Source organism: Fusarium poae, chromosome 1 (assembly GCF_019609905.1).
Source record: "Fusarium poae strain DAOMC 252244 chromosome 1, whole genome shotgun sequence".
Taxonomy (NCBI): Eukaryota; Fungi; Ascomycota; class Sordariomycetes; order Hypocreales; family Nectriaceae; genus Fusarium; species Fusarium poae.
The window spans coordinates 94,399-110,448 of record NC_058399.1 but is presented as its reverse complement, the minus strand read 5'-3'; the positions used below and the strand labels follow the sequence as shown (position 1 = coordinate 110,448).

Sequence of the window (16,050 nt, the reverse complement as noted above, 5' to 3'; positions counted from 1 at the left end):
CCAAAAGTACGATAGATGACGACTCAGTCCAACGGTCAGTGTTTCTCCTCCCAGTAATGGACAAAGGTAGTAGAGTCATCGAGAGACCCGCGAGCAACAAAAACGCATTGACAATGTCTAGCTGGACAAAGCTTAGATCCTACATGGCGGGCAGCTTAACGAGCATGACAAGATATAAATGCCTCGTATGATCCAGTTAGATTATCTTATTAGATCTTTATAATTTAATTATTAAAAATGCTAAGTATTAGCATTAGGATATTACTTCCTCTGCAGATTAATTATTACTATTTAAGTAAGTTTTAAGTATAAGGGAATTTATACTTATTAAAATAATAATAATATAAATATATTAAATTAAAGTATAATTATTATTATATTAAATTTTATTATATTAAAAATTATAATATTAATTATAAGTTTTTTTTTTTTAAATTTATTTTAATTTTTTAATTTTATAAGATTTTTAATATAATATATTTTAATTTAATAAACTTTTTAATAATATTATTTTTATTAAATATTTTATAAATTATTAATAATTTATTTTTTTTATTAAAAATTATTTTAAAAATTAAAAAATAATTTTATTTAAAATATTTTATTTTTTAATATATTAATATTATTATTATATTTTATTTTATAAAAAACTTTAAAAGCTTTTTTTATTTTATATAATAAAAATTTTAATTTTAATTTATTAATTTAATAATTAATTATATAATTAAAAATATTATAATTAAAAATAATAAAAATAATAATTTAATTATTATTTATATTTATAATATTTTAATTTTAAATATTAATAAAAAAATTATTTTTAAAATAAAAAAAAATATTAAATAATTTTAATTAATTTTTTTTTATAAAAATAAAATTAATTATAAAAATTAAATTTTTATAAATAATTTTTTAATTTAATATAACGTGCTTGATAAGCGAGTGAGTCAGATAAGCGAGTGGGTCAAAAATCTTAACCCTCTTTATTATCTAGATGATAAAATTGCTTCAATTCATTCAATTGACTATAACTACTCACTATACTCATCTCCAGAGGCCTGAATATCCTCTTGACATGTTCTTGCGTTATGCCCGGTCTTGCCGCATACACCACAACGCCGAACACCCGGTCCAACCGACCTTCCTCGACCACCACTTCTTGATGATTCTGCCACTACCTGCGTATTCACATCTATCTGATCAATTGATTGTAATGCTTCCTGTACAGTCATCGCTCCTCCTTTCTGTAGTCTTGTTCTTTTGCCCTCCGGCGCCGGCTTAGTATTGCATTTGCCTCTTCAAGATTTCGGACCTGATCTCTTAATAGGACAACCTCATGCATAACTGCCAATGTTGCTTTTGTATTTGACTTAATAGCCTCAATTATTGACTCTGGGGAACTGCTCTTATGCATAATAACTCGTCTGGTAAGGTATTCAGATTGAGATTGAGCCTCTGTTGCTGTCTTTGGGGTCTTTGAAACCCATGGACTTGGTGGTTGACTTGCCTCCCCAGGAGGCGTTGGAGTCCGTAACTGTATATCAAGCTTCGAGACGACGGTTTCTGGGTCAAGAGGATAAATTCCAGCTCCCCTAAAAGCCCCCTGGATATTGCTCTCTGTAAAGGTAGCTTGAAAAGCGGCATAAAAGGCTGGGAAGAACTCGGTCTTAGAAATGTGGGTTATAGAGCATCTGATCAGATGCTCTATTTCTCGACCATAAGCATTCTTCAGTACTGAAAAACACCCGACATCGAGAGGCTGGAGTAGGTGGGATGCATGAGGAGGCATACAAAGTGTAATGATCTTGTGATCCTGACAGTATCTCTCAAAGTCGACAGAGTGGTGACTTTCATGACCATCGAGGATCAAGAGACGATAGAGACTAACTGATCGCTTCGCTGTTGATCGATCAAAGTGTTTTAGCCACTCAAGACCCAGCTCGTTATTTGTCCATCCATTTTGGCTTGTTGCAATAACCCAATCGCCGGGGAGGTTGCTTTCTCGATACCAGTTTGCAAGATGATACTGGCCTGAACCAATGATAAACGGCGGGATCGATTGACCTTCGGCATTTATCGCTGGAATTGCAGTAATCCATTCACGGTTTCCTGGCTGCACTGATTTTGGCCTTCCTTGCCTTTCTGAGCCTGTGACTACCATCCCGGACTGTATAAGGCCCATCATAAAGCCGGTCTCATCAAAGTTCCAGGTATCACCTGGTTGGATACTGTATTTAGCGATTGTGTTCTGTACAAGCCGAAACCAGCCACGAATAATAGTCGGATCTTCGCATTTAGCTCTCTGATAGTCATATCTCCGAAAGATACGCGTCTTTAGCTCTGGTTGTCGCTTTATAAAGTTATGAGCCCAGCGCTTGCCGACAGGTGATGCATCGCGGTCTGCAAGTAGAGAATTGGCCATTTCTTCCACAAAACGGATTCGCGAGGGAAACCCTCGCGAATCTAGGTCAAGAATAAACTGAACTATAGTCTGTTCTTCCAGATCAGATAGTCGCCGCGAGTTTGGGCCGGAATCACGTCGTGATTGAATGCCATTTTGGCGGCGGCGTAAGGTCTCAAATGGAACCTTATATATACCTGAGGCGCGTCGGAGACTAAGATTTTGGTCATTTTGAAGGGCCTGAAGGGCAAGAAGAATTCTAGCTTCATTTGAAGACTGTGACATAGTTGCTGGTTAAGAAGTATCTGATCAGATTGAAATGTTGTAAGGTGAGGGATTTTTGACCCACTCGCTTGTCTGACTCACTCGCTTATCAAGCACGTTATAATTAAAATTAATAAAGATTTTAAATTTTATTATTTTATATAATATTTTTATTAATATTAATAAAAAAATATTTAATAATTAATTTTTAAAAAAAATAATAAAAATTTTTATAATAATTATTATAATTATAATTTTATAAATTATAATATATATTTTTAAATTAAATTTTTATTAATATTTAAATTTAAAAATTATATTATTTTATAAATTAATTTTAAATATATACTTTAAGATTTATACCTTAAAAATTACTAAATAATAGAAGTATAATTATAGCCTATAATAACTAACTTTAGCCTAATCGTAATTAACATTTATCACTGGGATAGGATGTATACCCTTCTAGGTCTCGCAGACAGTGGCTTTACCAGCGAGATTACTCAACCGAGAGAGCCCATGCGTTTACCAAAGGCAACTTCTAGTTCAAAGAGTCCGTTCCGACTACATCACGTAGCTGATCGGACCCCAGGGTGGCCAAGATTCTCAAGCACAACTTGAAGCCATTGTGTTAGAGATAGCATGACGCTTTCTGAGGCGTGACCCACAGACTTGGAACTTCCAAAATGTTAAATAATTTTCCGTCATGTTGCTATTGAATAACACCCCCCCCCCCCCCCCCCCCCCCATCATTTTGAGATACAAGAGCAGTTAGCCTAGAGAACCAGTTCCAATAATGGGAAGCTGGGTGATCAACTCGCATACTTGACCTACTTCATGCATCGTCGATCTCTATACCTGACGGGCATGGGCTATGTGACATTAGGAGTGAGAAACTGCCAGCCTGGTGCTCTCATAGTCGTTTTTTTTTGGCTCCCATTTCCCACAGTCCTTCGGTTCATAAAAAATGGCGAGTACAATTTCCCCACCTCTCTTGACATTCAAGCTCTGTGAATGAAATGCAGGTAAGCAATGAGTTCCCTGTTTTTCCTGACCATACAGAGATAGGAAAACATCAATTGTCTAGGCGAAGGGAGATTTTGAGGCGAGGGACAAGACCACGTCAGCAGGAGCTAATGTAAAGGGATGGATCGTGTTACCGAGACCAAGCTGTACCACATAAAATGATTCGGGTGGGGATGATTCGCGCTTTGTGTAACATATTCCTGGTCTCCTGCCTCCTAAACCGGTTACTGCAGTTGGATTGATATGGGTGTTCCTCGAGGTTTGATAATCACAAGATGCAGCCTCTTCACGAACGATAGGGTTCTCAGAGCAACTTTATTCTCAGATAAAACAGAAGCACTACTGCAATTGGATCAATATATTTTCTGGCAATTACATCAAGTGTTCTCAGCATCAACGAAATCCTGCCTTGTGAAATGGATACTGCCATTTTTAAAAACAGACAGATATGAATTTTCGTAATCGCTTGGCGTAGGGCCTATGCTTGAGTGCTGTCAGCATCGTCAAGGTTATTGGTTTTCGGATTCAAAAAGCTGAACTACCCTGTCAGTCACGTGCACCAATGATCTATCAATATTACCAACTCTCGAGTGATTTGCGCTGCAGAATAGATAATTTTCAGCCGGCCATAAAATGCATGTGTGCCCAACGTTGCGGTCTAACTCAGCAAAGAAGCAACATGCATATAGACAGCAGCTGAACAGCCTTGGCAAGCATGAATTGAGTCATGAGAAACCCATCAGGCCAGGGTAGGTAAACGTTTGAGGATTGCACAAGTCACTTATCTATCTTTTAGATAAATAATTGGTTAGTAGAGATTCCAGACTCGAATTTGACATTTATATATTAATCGCAATTATCACATAGACTGCCACATTTGTATCAGAGCTTATACATTTTTGAGAAATCACCCCCATATGGTTGAACGTCAGTCTTCCTCTGCCATGATGATTTTTTCATCACCCACATTTTTCGTTTTGGCTTCATTGCCTGCCGTTTATTCCATCTCTTTTGATACTCATTGCACATTACCTCAGGAAATTGTCACCTATGTTTCTGGACCTAATGTGCGGTCAACTTTGGAAATCTTTTGGAGCTCCATGGCGACGATATTTCTTTGCACGTGGACAGTTTTACACCTGAACATACCGAAGCAGACACTAGAGGCCGACAAACGGTCGTCACCTGCGGCAGCATCAGATAGCGACCCCGAGTCACTCGACAGTTCGGACACTGATGTTGAGATGCAAGCATCAATCAGCACTACCCTCGATACTCAAGACCAAAGTTCGAACAGCTCCTTGTGTCTTTACTTTCGGCATTTTGTCACATGGCTGTCAAGAAAACCAAAGTGGATGCTTGTGACTATCATGTTACCCGAGTTCCTGGTTGGCAAATCAATGGCTGATTTCATTGCTGCATGGAGATCATCACGTTGCCACGTCATGAGAACGAGGGCTAAAGAGTCTGGAATCGAGTGGACGATGACTCATGCATACTATGCCAATATGGGTGGTTTCATCCTAAGGTACCGATCAGGTTTATGCGATGAATGCCAGATCTCGACCTTGACCCATTATCTCGAGTCGTCATCACAAGTCCAGTCGAGTGACGTTGAATGCCACCATCCTCTCGGTTACACTACCACTCTATCGACTTTACCAGTAGTTGAAATGCCTGAATGGCAGGTCTATATGCCTTACTCGGCGTTCCATGCAGGTGTGAAGTATGCATGTGATGATGATACTTCTGATACATCGCAGGAATGGGAGATCACGCTACCCATCGCGGTTACCTCTTTAGATCTATGTGCATTACTGAGTAATGGGGCTGTGGAGAGGTTGCCATCGATTACGAAGCATCAAATCAACGCACAAAGCAAAGAGGACGCTCTAGTCAAGCTTTTGACATTACTCCAGGTACTATGGCTATTCGCACAACTTGTTGTGAGGAAATTTCAAGGTCTTCCTTCAACACAACTGGAAATAGCTACTCTCAGTTACGCACTGTGTACCTTTGTCACCTACGCGTTCTGGCTTCATAAGCCCAAAGATATGGTATCAACGGTAGATGTGATTGCTGCACGGAGGCTTACGGACGAAGATATAGCGAAGTTGGATAGGCTTTCGGCGGGTGGGTTTTTCACTGGACTAGTATCCAAGACCAATGGCGGAGAGAGATCGACATATATTCCAAATGATTCTTACAATCTAGAGTCATCGTTTGGAAAACTGCACAATGGAGAGTGGGGGTACATGTTCATGTCTTCGGAAGATATTGGGTTCATCATCGGTGGTATTGTTTTCGGCTCGGCTCATCTTATCGCCTGGAACTTCCAGTTCCCTACACCGATAGAACAACTCCTCTGGAGGATTGCAAGCTTGGTTACCATCGGTATCATACCCGTTTGCTATACTGTATTGGTACCTCTGAGGTTGACGGGTTTTTTACTGTCACAGATGGAGGAAGTTGACCAGAAGAAGGTTGAAGGGATAGTGGAATTCGTGTTCCGAGGCAGTGCCGTTACGGGTTACTTGATTTATGCACTTTGTCGGGTTTTCATGATTTCTGAGTGCTTTCGAGGGCTGTTTTATTCACCCCCCGAGGTTTTCAAAGCTACTTGGACAGAAGTGTTGCCTCGTTTCTCTTAGCATGTAACTTCTTGTTTTTCCTGTATCTGGTATCTTTGCAATAAATTCTGTAACTGACATGCCTTGACTTGTGAATATCTGCCAATCTTTTAATGCATCACTGTTACTCTTTAGCACCAAGTCTGAACTTTCTATCTAGGCGGTACCTTGTTCTCAAAACGTTGGTCAAGAAGCTTGGCAAAACAATCTATTGTAGCTATGTCTTCGCTATTTTATAACTTGCGAGTTCGATCTCTAACTTACTTCAGCCCATGTTACAGTTTTGAAAGATTGTTTGCTTTGGCCAGTCGCTGTCTAACAGTACTGTGTTCACGAAGTATTGTATCAATCGCAGCGCTAACTTCAATAAGTTCCTCGTCATCAAAAGGCCTTCCAACAACCTGAATAGTGCTTGGCTGATCGATAAAAAGGCTTGGATCGTCTGCAGAACACATAAATTAGACTACATGATTGGAAGCGGGAGTTTGCAAAACATACACATTTCATTATTCGTCTTGTCATACGGGTTTGACGTCAAAGGCTTGTAGGATGTGTTTGGTGGGTCACTCTCTGGACTGATCTTGAAGTTGGCGATAGGAAGAACGGTAGAGGGATAATCCAAAAGATTCCACATGCTGGTGTATCCCCACCACACATTGAAATCATGCGGGATACCGGCTGAGGGTGAACATGGGCAGATGAGTGCGTCAATAGGACGTCTGGTCGAGGTTATATCCTTAGTATTATCCCAAGCCTGAGCGAAAGTTGTTTTGTAGGCTCTTGTTTGGAGGTTGAGCTAAACGTTGGTGGTTACTTTGCATCCTTTCTATTTGCAATGACGTTTTTCATACCTTTAGAACTTCGGTAGCTGCGAGTGCCCTGGCATTGAATACCTTGAGCAGGTCGGCAAAGGCTGGGACTAGAGGCTCCCCAGATATGGCTACCTTTGCCAATGTATCTGCGCCTCCGTCTTGAAAGATCAGATCGTACTGGTATTCATTAGCCTCTCTCTATAGCACGAATGTTTGATATTGATAGACTCATACGTAACACTTGGCTAGCTCCCAGCAATCGACAGGCGGGCTAAATTCAATCACTGTGATAAATTAGCGTATCAAGAAGGACATGAGTGTCATGGAAAACGAACCTTCGAAACCGGCTTTCAAGAGAACGTTCTTGGTATGCTCAATGGCTCTGAGCACGGGTGGTTGTGGCATCACCACCTTGTCCCACTTCATGATACCAACTGCAAGCTTCTGAGGCAGAGAAACCCGTCTCCATGGGATCGGAACTGAGTTTGTATCATATCGATGTTGATCTTGATGAGAGCAAATTACCTCGGTGAATAGCCGAACGTCACCAATAGAGTGACAAATAGGGCCTGCAGAGTCCCTGACAGTTATCTGGCCAGTCATGGTGCCAGCCCAATTTCCTTTGGGGATACGCTGAGATGTTGGACGTATAGCATAGAGACCACAGAAAGCGGCTGGCGCGCGGATGGAGCCTCCTATATCCGACGGAAGTGCAATAGGAGCTCCTCTTATTGCAACCAGCGCAGCGTCTCCTCCAGAGCTGCCGCCGGCACCTAGACGGTTATTAAATGGATTCAATGTTCGGCCCCAGAGGTTACTTGTAGTCTCTAGGATAAACCCTGTCTGGGGCATGGTAGTTCTGCAGAAGAAGACGGCACCTGCCAATCTCAAGGTTTCGACGATGTCAGAAGTGTGATCATACACTACACCCTTGCCGACGATGTAGCCTCGTGTCGTGACATGACCTTTGAGTCCGTAGGTATCCTAATGAGGGTTGTTAGGGGTTGTTTCGAGGGTACAGAGTTATATGTTATGCCCATTCATACCTTGAGAGCAACAGGAATTCCATGCAGAGGTCCAATAGGTTCACCACCGCGTTCAAGTATTTCATCGAGTTCTCTGGCACAACCGAGACCTTCTTCGTAGAACCAATCAGTAAGGCATCTGACCTTTTGTAACATTAGCATCCAGTCAGCAGTTGTAATGTAAGTCTATAATCACCAATTGATGAGCGATAGCAGCCCGAGTAGCAAATGCCTCTAGAATTTCGGTCGCCTTCAACGTGCGAGACCTTATACGCTGTTGGAGTTCAGATACAGTGAGCTCAGTGATAGCGATCTGTCGCTTGCTCAAGACTCCACAAGTAAGAGGGATGCGAGAAACATTAGATTGGCTGGAGTACTGCTTTAGGTCGATTCTCCATTGATCGGGTATTGCCTGCAGAAGCTCGACCTGGGCCGCTACTGAGATATCTTCCCATGACGAACTACCCATTCTTGGGGCCGTTATAAGCAATGCCCGAATACGTGCCAAGGTACTGGGAGAATCGAACGACTGTCACGATGTGCAAGTATCGTTCGATTTTGGTAATCGGCCAGGGAGGGCACCCATTTTATTTGCGACCTATCCTCCAAAGGTAAGCCGGACTGGCTAGCTAGAATGCCCAGACCAGGGCCAATAAAAGGTCACTTACTACTACAAAGGTAAGCCGGAATTGCAAGCAGTACAGCCCCCTCATTCTGCTTCCGAAGTGTCCGATAATCCCACGGCTCGTGACGGGCTTGAATTAACTAATACTACAAATCTATACCGCTTATAGTAACGGAGTGAGTACATCAAAAAAGACCCGATATTTGACTTTTATCGGGCACTTTACTCCCGATTGATACCCCGCTGTTGTTGGTTAGGTTGTCTGCATCACCCGGGCCGGTGAAGTCTGAGTTCCGGTCCCCACCTCCCCTCTTTATCGGGACTTAATGCGAAAAGTCGCCGATGAGCTATCACGTAACGTGATTACTTCATGTCTACGAGGCATAGACTAATTCTGAGTCAAACAATTACAAACTGACTGTTACCCTTTTGCATTTTCAGGGCTTTCAAGACAGAATAAAATGCCGGAGTACTCCGCGACTAACCGAATAAGTTTCTCGTGGCTTGTCGTTAATCTCATTATGTTACATTGACTACCATCTACTATATAATCCTTGGTTAAATGTGGCTCTCCAACTATGCCATGTCAACATTTAGAAAGCATTCCCCCCAGTGTAAAAAGTCTTGGTATGTGGCGCCATCCATTGCTTCAGGAAGGTCAAGATAGTTATACTCCAGCAATTGATCAACGGCATACTCCAACCGGTCCAGGTCTTTCCTTCCACCACTCTGGGAGAACACACCGCCCAGCATAGCTCTCAGTAAATCAAGACCTTGCCTACAGATATTATTCCATTGAGACGCCCGGTCCGAGATAGATGCAGCTATTAGAGCCGATACTGCAGCGTGACACGAGGTAAACTCGATGTATGACGACCGTGATAGACCAGACTGATCTTTAATCCTCTGACACAAATCAACTATAGCAAGAGCACTTTCGATACAGCTTGTGATTAGTTTAGTTGTCGTATCTGTTAATGGCCCAGTTCTCATTTCCTCTTCGACAATTCGATCAAAAATGAAGGGTCGCCCGATGAAGATGTGAATGCTGTGGTAGCTCAGTGCAAGGTAAGCGTTGTGCCGGAACAATGGTTTATGAGGACAAAGGTCCCTGCCAAAAATGTTATCGGGGAGCGTATCCCAGTATAGGAGCAGCTGATCACGAATATCAAGAACATCTTGGAGCTTATCAATCTGTTGAGTTGATTCGAGGTCCAACAGTCCGTTCCTAAGCTTCAGTTAGAACTGCGATATCCAAGGGCCATAGTATAGTTACATCGTGTGCCAGACATGCTCCAATATGTTGGTTAAAATTACCATACTTTTCGTGTTATGATGTGTATCGATGCGTGTGGAGGACATTTCGACGTTTCCAAGCATGTCAAACCCTTGAAGAGGCGGTCGTGTGGGAGCGAGTGGCTTCCCATGATAGACAGAGTTTCTCCTATGACGATATTAGAGAAGGCGATCCCTGTTGAACGAGCGACTTGCCTTTCTAAAATGAACGCAGTGCACCATACCCTCCTCCGAACCTCGATTTCCCTTGCCGTAAGTGATATTTCATCATCAAATTGCAAACAGCAATTTGTAGCCATTCTAAGGCCTGTTGATAGATAGGTAGCAGCAAGGCCAGAATGCCCGAGAGGAAGAAGGTAGAAGCCCATCAAAAGTAACGCCTGAACGCTTTCCAAAGAACCTATTGCCAAAACATCTGGTACTAGCTTAAACGCTTGGCGGAAAAACATCAAAGCAAGCGCATCATCCATCCAAACGTGGTCTTCTTGTATCATTTGCCTTCGGTAGCGCTCTCCACCTTGGAGGTGCGAGAACTGAGCGCCAATGGCAAATACCATCAGAACCGTGCAGACCCGCGGAGCATCCTGTGGGGTCAGTGTGCAGGGTACCTTATAGAACTGCTCAACGCTCGAACGAAACATGAGTTCATCGAGATAGAAGTAATTCATTTGACCAAATTCGAAGAATATGCTGATAAGGCTGGAAGCTGTGTCGAAAGTCGGAAACACTGATGCAGCTTCAACAACAATTATGCCATGTGATAGAATTTGCGAGGAGCTTGAATCCAGGGGATCATCGTCTACGGGACGTGTGTTATATTTACCAATGGACTGGTTAGTTTCACCTAACGAACTTGGATATAGGTAGTCGAGTTTATCGAATAGTAGCCGGAGGAATTGTGAATGGGAGAGACTCTTGTTATCTTTGGGAGTTAGTCAGTATTCTATCTTTGAGGGCCGCCTGTTCTTCAGACTCACTGTACGAGCGTTGTGATTGGTTTTGTTTGTCTGGGCTATCCAAAATTCGGACTGTCAACTCCCCAATTGAGTTTTGCTCAGGGTGCTTTTTATTGTGAGACGACACATCTTGATTTCTCGACAGACTAACAATAACCTCTTCCAAGTTCTCAGTGGTAAGATGATCAAGTCCAGTGTAATGCCGCACTATGTGCTCTAATGCATGGATCCTCTCTACACTCAGGAAGTCGGTGTTTGTCTCAAGCACCTCTGGGAGGTCTGGCATGGCGTATCTTTGATGATGGCGCAGTTTGCGTGGTCGTCCAAGAGGCTTTCCAACGTACTTGAAACTACACTCGAGGTCATGATTTTGACATCTTGCACAAGGCGTGGTTCCGTCGCAACGTTCTTTGCGGCGTCGGCATCGGTCACATCTGGGGTATCTATGTATCAGACAGTCAGTTCCCCATGCTCGTTCCAGTGACTTACGCCTTATTAGTTCGTTTGGGACGTGAAGAGTTCATTGTTTATCGTAACCGGGATTTGGATGAGATGAGGGGATACAGCTTATCTTATGTAGCGCTGTTGAGATTACTTAGAATAACATGTACTACGGTGCTCTGTCGTTAAAATGTGGGTTATAAAATGGGTTAGAATGCATGTGGAGAAAGCGTTTATTTTGTCAAGTTAGTCGGTTAATTGCCGGACCATCAAGGAAACACGATAAAGAACCGTACAGTAGTATCGAACGTGTGACAGAATGTTAGTCAAGGAATATTGACTATATTTAGTGATGTGGGTCATTCCCTGTCCCCACTGAGATGCTTCGTCCAATCCAAGTCATTTTTCTCCAAGACTAACCTCAGTCTGCTGTATAGGGTAAACGCGCCTACATTCTATCTTTTGTGAGAAAATGGTAAGTAGCACCAGACTTCCACTGCCAGACGTATTAGTGACTGCTTCCATAAAAATGTTTCACTTTTGTAGTTTATTATGATCTTCACAGACTTTTTTGCTCATGATAGTCACATAAACTAGTCCCTATCCCTGAAGTCCTAAGCAAGGAAACAAATCCAATATTCAACACCCATGTTCCGCCAAAGCGACGTGATCTTCTCAAATTCTATCATGTACTTATAAAACAACTCAAACCAGATATACCATCATTGACAGCCATGCTCAGCCTGGTCACACCATATTCATGTCCTCTGGAAGGAAACAAGAATCACCCTCGACCCATGGATGTTCCCTCTCCACAGTTCTTATTAGGTTGACGCACTTTGCATTCCTTGGCTTGATTCTGTAAGGATATTCAACAGGGCGACTCAACGCACCCTCCGTCGTAAACTCTACTTTTGGCTCGATAGTGTTTCCTCGTTCGTCCACATCCTTCTCAATGTCAAATGCCGCTACTACACGTGCAATGACAATAAAAAGACTCTCGTCAGCTAGTAGTCGACCCGGACAGATCCGACGACCATAACCCCAAGCGTTACTGTCCGGATCCGGTTCATTTCGGGGTTCCAGGTAACGCTCAGGGTCAAAACGTTCCGCGTCTTGATAAGTTTCTGGGTTGTGTAAGAACCACCATATGTTCGGCAGTAGGAATGATCCCTTTGGAATGTATCATAGTAGGTGTCATCGTCGGCTTTGTGGGCTGCGCCTATTGGCACGGCCGGCATCCATCGAAGTGACTCCTTGACCATGCCATTGATATATGGTAAGTTCTGTCGATCTTCGAATCCGGGGAGCCTGTCAGGACCAATGACATTGTCGATCTCAGCTTGGGCTTTCTTGAGGACTTCTGGGTAAACCGTCATAGCCAAGATAAAGCTCTGGATAGTTGACACTGTTGTATCCGCCCCACCATGCGCATAATGAGTCAAGACTTTCAATTAGTTTTTACCCTTGGCTGAGCTTTACCTTTGGAGGCAGGAGGGGAGCGATTATATCCTCCAAAGGTAAGGTCGCGGTAAGTTATTCCGCTCCCGGTGCTGATGCGTCGGGGAAATAAACTCGGTTTGGGGTAAAAATTACCCGATGGACGCGTTGACGTATCTAAGACCGGCCCGGCCCCGGTTTCGCCGTCTCATCTCTATTGTCTCAACCGGAACTGACAGTGTAATCTCTGATAAATGTTGCCTAGCTGTTTGTTTTGATTGTATAAAGCTCTCAATATCTCTTATCTTGACTTCATTATTCAGTATTTCTCCAGTTTCTTGACAAGCATTACCTATCAAGAAAACAACGCAAGCACGTCTCCCTCCGCGACAATGGCTACTGCATCAATCCATCCATTTGACCCACTGAGGCCCGATGAGATCTCAAGGGCAAGTCAATTGACATTCTCCCACGATCCAAGATTGGTCTTCAGCAGTGCAAATACTAACACTGACTTCAGGCTTCAAGGATCGTCCGACCCCACTTTGGTGACCAAGACCCCAACTTTCGCGTCATCACTCTTCTCGAGCCAGCCAAAAAGGAGATGATTCCTTACCTCGAGAAGGAACATCACAAGCAACCTACAGGATATGTCCCTACTCGTTATGCCCGTGTTGAAGCTTCTATCAAGGGAGATGCTGGCGAGAATCAACTCTTTGAGCTTATCGTTAACCTTGACGATGATAAGGTCGCCCAGAAGCAGCATGTCAAGGGAAAACATTCATACATTGATTCTAATTACATGAAGGACGTCGAGGCTGCTTGTCTTGCCAATGAAGAGGTGCAGGCTGAAATCCGCACTCTTGACCTGCCAGCCGGAGCTACTGTTGTTGTCGAGCCTTGGGCTTACGCGACCGATGGCATGAACGACATGACCGAACGAGTCACAATGGTAGGCCCCAATATCTTCTGTATATTCCATTCTAATCGTCATCAGTGCTGGTTCTACCTCCGGTTGCTGGAAAACCCCGACGCCAACTACTACGCCTATCCCCTCGACGTCTGTGCTGAAGTCTCAGAGGCTCTCAAGGTCACAAAAGTTTATCGTCTACCCACCACGCCTCACGACAAGATCAACACCGAACACAAACCTTTTGATCGCCGAAGAATTCATTCAACTACCACAAGCGAATATCACCCCGATTTGAGGCCAAGCCCTCGCACAACCACCAAGCCATATCAGGTTGTTCAACCAGATGGTCCGTCATTCCAGATTCAAGGCAACCATATCAAGTGGGAGAAGTGGGATCTCCGTGTGGGGTTCAACTACCGAGAGGGTCTCACCTTGCATGACATTCGATATGATGGCCGCAGTCTCTTCTACCGTCTCTCCCTGGCTGAAATGTTTGTTCCTTATGGTGACCCGCGTGCTCCTTACCCTCGAAAGGCTGCCTTCGATCTTGGCAATGATGGTGCCGGTATCAATGCCAACAACCTCCAGCTTGGGTGTGATTGTCTAGGTACCATCAAGTACTTCAGTGCCTATCACAACACACCATCCGGTGAACCTATGGAGCTACCCAATGTTGTCTGTTGTCATGAGCAGGATGATGGTATCCTGTGGAAGCACACAAACTTCCGCACGAACACTCCCGTTGTGACTCGTTCTCGCATCCTTGTTCTTCAAACCATCATCACTGTCAGCAACTATGAGTACATATTTGCATGGCACTTCTGTCAAGATGCCTCCATCTTCTACGAGGTTCGTGCTACGGGAATTCTATCTACTGTACCAGCCTCTATCGATCACAAGGGTAAATATCCCTATGGAACCATTGTTGCACCTGGTGTTTTAGCGCCGTATCACCAGCATCTTTTCAGTCTCCGTATCGATCCTGCGATTGATGGCCACGCTAATTCACTCGTGGTCGAGGAGTCTAAGCCTCTCCGAATCAACGATCCATCTGTTCACAATCCCTTCGGCGTCGGTTACATCACCGAGAATAAGTTCATAGAGGAAGAGGGTGGCTTTGATCTTGACCATACAAAGGCCCGGACCTTTAAATTTGTCAATGAGAACAAGATCAACCCCATCACAGGTACACCTGTCGGGTTCAAGCTTATGCCAACCTACAGCCAGATGCTGCTCTCACACCCTGACTCATTCCACGCAAAGCGCTCTGAGTTTGCTGAGCATGCTGTTTGGGTTACGCGCCATGAAGATAATGATTATTTCCCTGCAGGAAAGTATACAATGCAATCCTCTGGTGGTGATGGCCTGGCCTCGGTTATCGCGAAGCGCCGAAACACGGGTACGGCTCAATCTGTCAGGAACCAAGATATCGTAATTTGGCACACATTCGGTTCGACCCATAACCCGCGCATTGAAGATTGGCCTGTGATGCCTAGTGAGAAGATGATGGTCGGTTTGAAGCCTGTGAACTTTTTCTCTGGCAATCCTGCCTTGGATGTGGCCCCATCCACGCAGGAAAAGAACAAGAGTATTCTATATACTGGTGAAGATGAGAAGGCTCCGTCATGCTGCAACTCGAGACTGTAGTACAATATGGACGGGATGCCATCAATAAAATATTTGATATGATGATTATCCGGACCTACGAGTCACGTCTGTGTTGAAAAACCTACTCTTGAGAAAAACATTGACTTGATGATATGTTGTGAATTTGATCTGAGGGGGCAACGATTGTTGATGATAAAGTTAACAAAAACCGAGAAGACTGAAGCCTGGGCCGCCCAAAAGAATAAAAAAGCAATCGATACGTAGAGCATATTCTTCATTTCCCTTAGTACTTTGTCTTTTGACTGCGGTATTGGACGGACGCTCTACTTAGCTTTGGGACCTAATGACAATGGGACAACTGAAACCTAGACGGTCGCGATTGGAACATAAGCTCAGAAGTGCATAGAGAAATTAAAGGTTAATGCTCTTTGACTTTCGATAATATTGCATTCTCCCAATCAAGACTCACAACACTGAACTCCCCACTCTTCAAGGTATTAGAGCCTGTCTATTAAACTCATAACATACGAATTTCGAACATTATTGGTTACTGCCCATAGTGATTTCAGCCACATCGGGATCTAGGTTCTACGAATTAAACTCACTAGAGTTA

The 16,050-nt window shown here is 43.3% G+C and overlaps 5 protein-coding genes across 5 annotated transcripts; 2 read left to right on the top strand and 3 right to left on the bottom strand.

Moving 5' to 3' along the window:
* Positions 1 to 4,608: 4,608 nt before the first annotated feature.
* FPOAC1_000044 (uncharacterized protein) lies at positions 4,609 to 6,342 on the top strand (the record flags this gene model as incomplete). Its single annotated transcript, XM_044844664.1, has 1 exon — positions 4,609 to 6,342. One exon carries the CDS (start codon positions 4,609 to 4,611, stop codon positions 6,340 to 6,342), a length of 1,734 nt encoding a protein of 577 aa, XP_044710580.1.
* Positions 6,343 to 6,596: 254 nt separating this feature from the next.
* FPOAC1_000043 (uncharacterized protein) lies at positions 6,597 to 8,627 on the bottom strand (the record flags this gene model as incomplete). Its single annotated transcript, XM_044844663.1, has 7 exons — positions 6,597 to 6,763; positions 6,820 to 7,117; positions 7,173 to 7,310; positions 7,368 to 7,417; positions 7,469 to 8,117; positions 8,180 to 8,302; positions 8,355 to 8,627. The coding sequence occupies 7 exons, from the start codon at positions 8,625 to 8,627 to the stop codon at positions 6,597 to 6,599; spliced, it is 1,698 nt and encodes a 565-aa protein (XP_044710579.1).
* Positions 8,628 to 9,359: 732 nt separating this feature from the next.
* On the bottom strand, positions 9,360 to 11,321 carry FPOAC1_000042 (uncharacterized protein; the record flags this gene model as incomplete). Its single annotated transcript, XM_044844662.1, has 5 exons — positions 9,360 to 10,011; positions 10,060 to 10,076; positions 10,304 to 10,878; positions 10,933 to 11,001; positions 11,057 to 11,321. The coding sequence occupies 5 exons, from the start codon at positions 11,319 to 11,321 to the stop codon at positions 9,360 to 9,362; spliced, it is 1,578 nt and encodes a 525-aa protein (XP_044710578.1).
* A 1,162-nt stretch (positions 11,322 to 12,483) lies between these two features.
* Positions 12,484 to 12,855, bottom strand: FPOAC1_000041 (uncharacterized protein; the record flags this gene model as incomplete). The annotated part of the gene is made up of 1 exon (XM_044844661.1): positions 12,484 to 12,855. One exon carries the CDS (start codon positions 12,853 to 12,855, stop codon positions 12,484 to 12,486), a length of 372 nt encoding a protein of 123 aa, XP_044710577.1.
* Positions 12,856 to 13,308: 453 nt separating this feature from the next.
* FPOAC1_000040 (uncharacterized protein) lies at positions 13,309 to 15,476 on the top strand (the record flags this gene model as incomplete). Its single annotated transcript, XM_044844660.1, has 3 exons — positions 13,309 to 13,401; positions 13,437 to 13,868; positions 13,914 to 15,476. The coding sequence occupies 3 exons, from the start codon at positions 13,309 to 13,311 to the stop codon at positions 15,474 to 15,476; spliced, it is 2,088 nt and encodes a 695-aa protein (XP_044710576.1).
* Between the last annotated feature and the right edge of the window lie 574 nt (positions 15,477 to 16,050).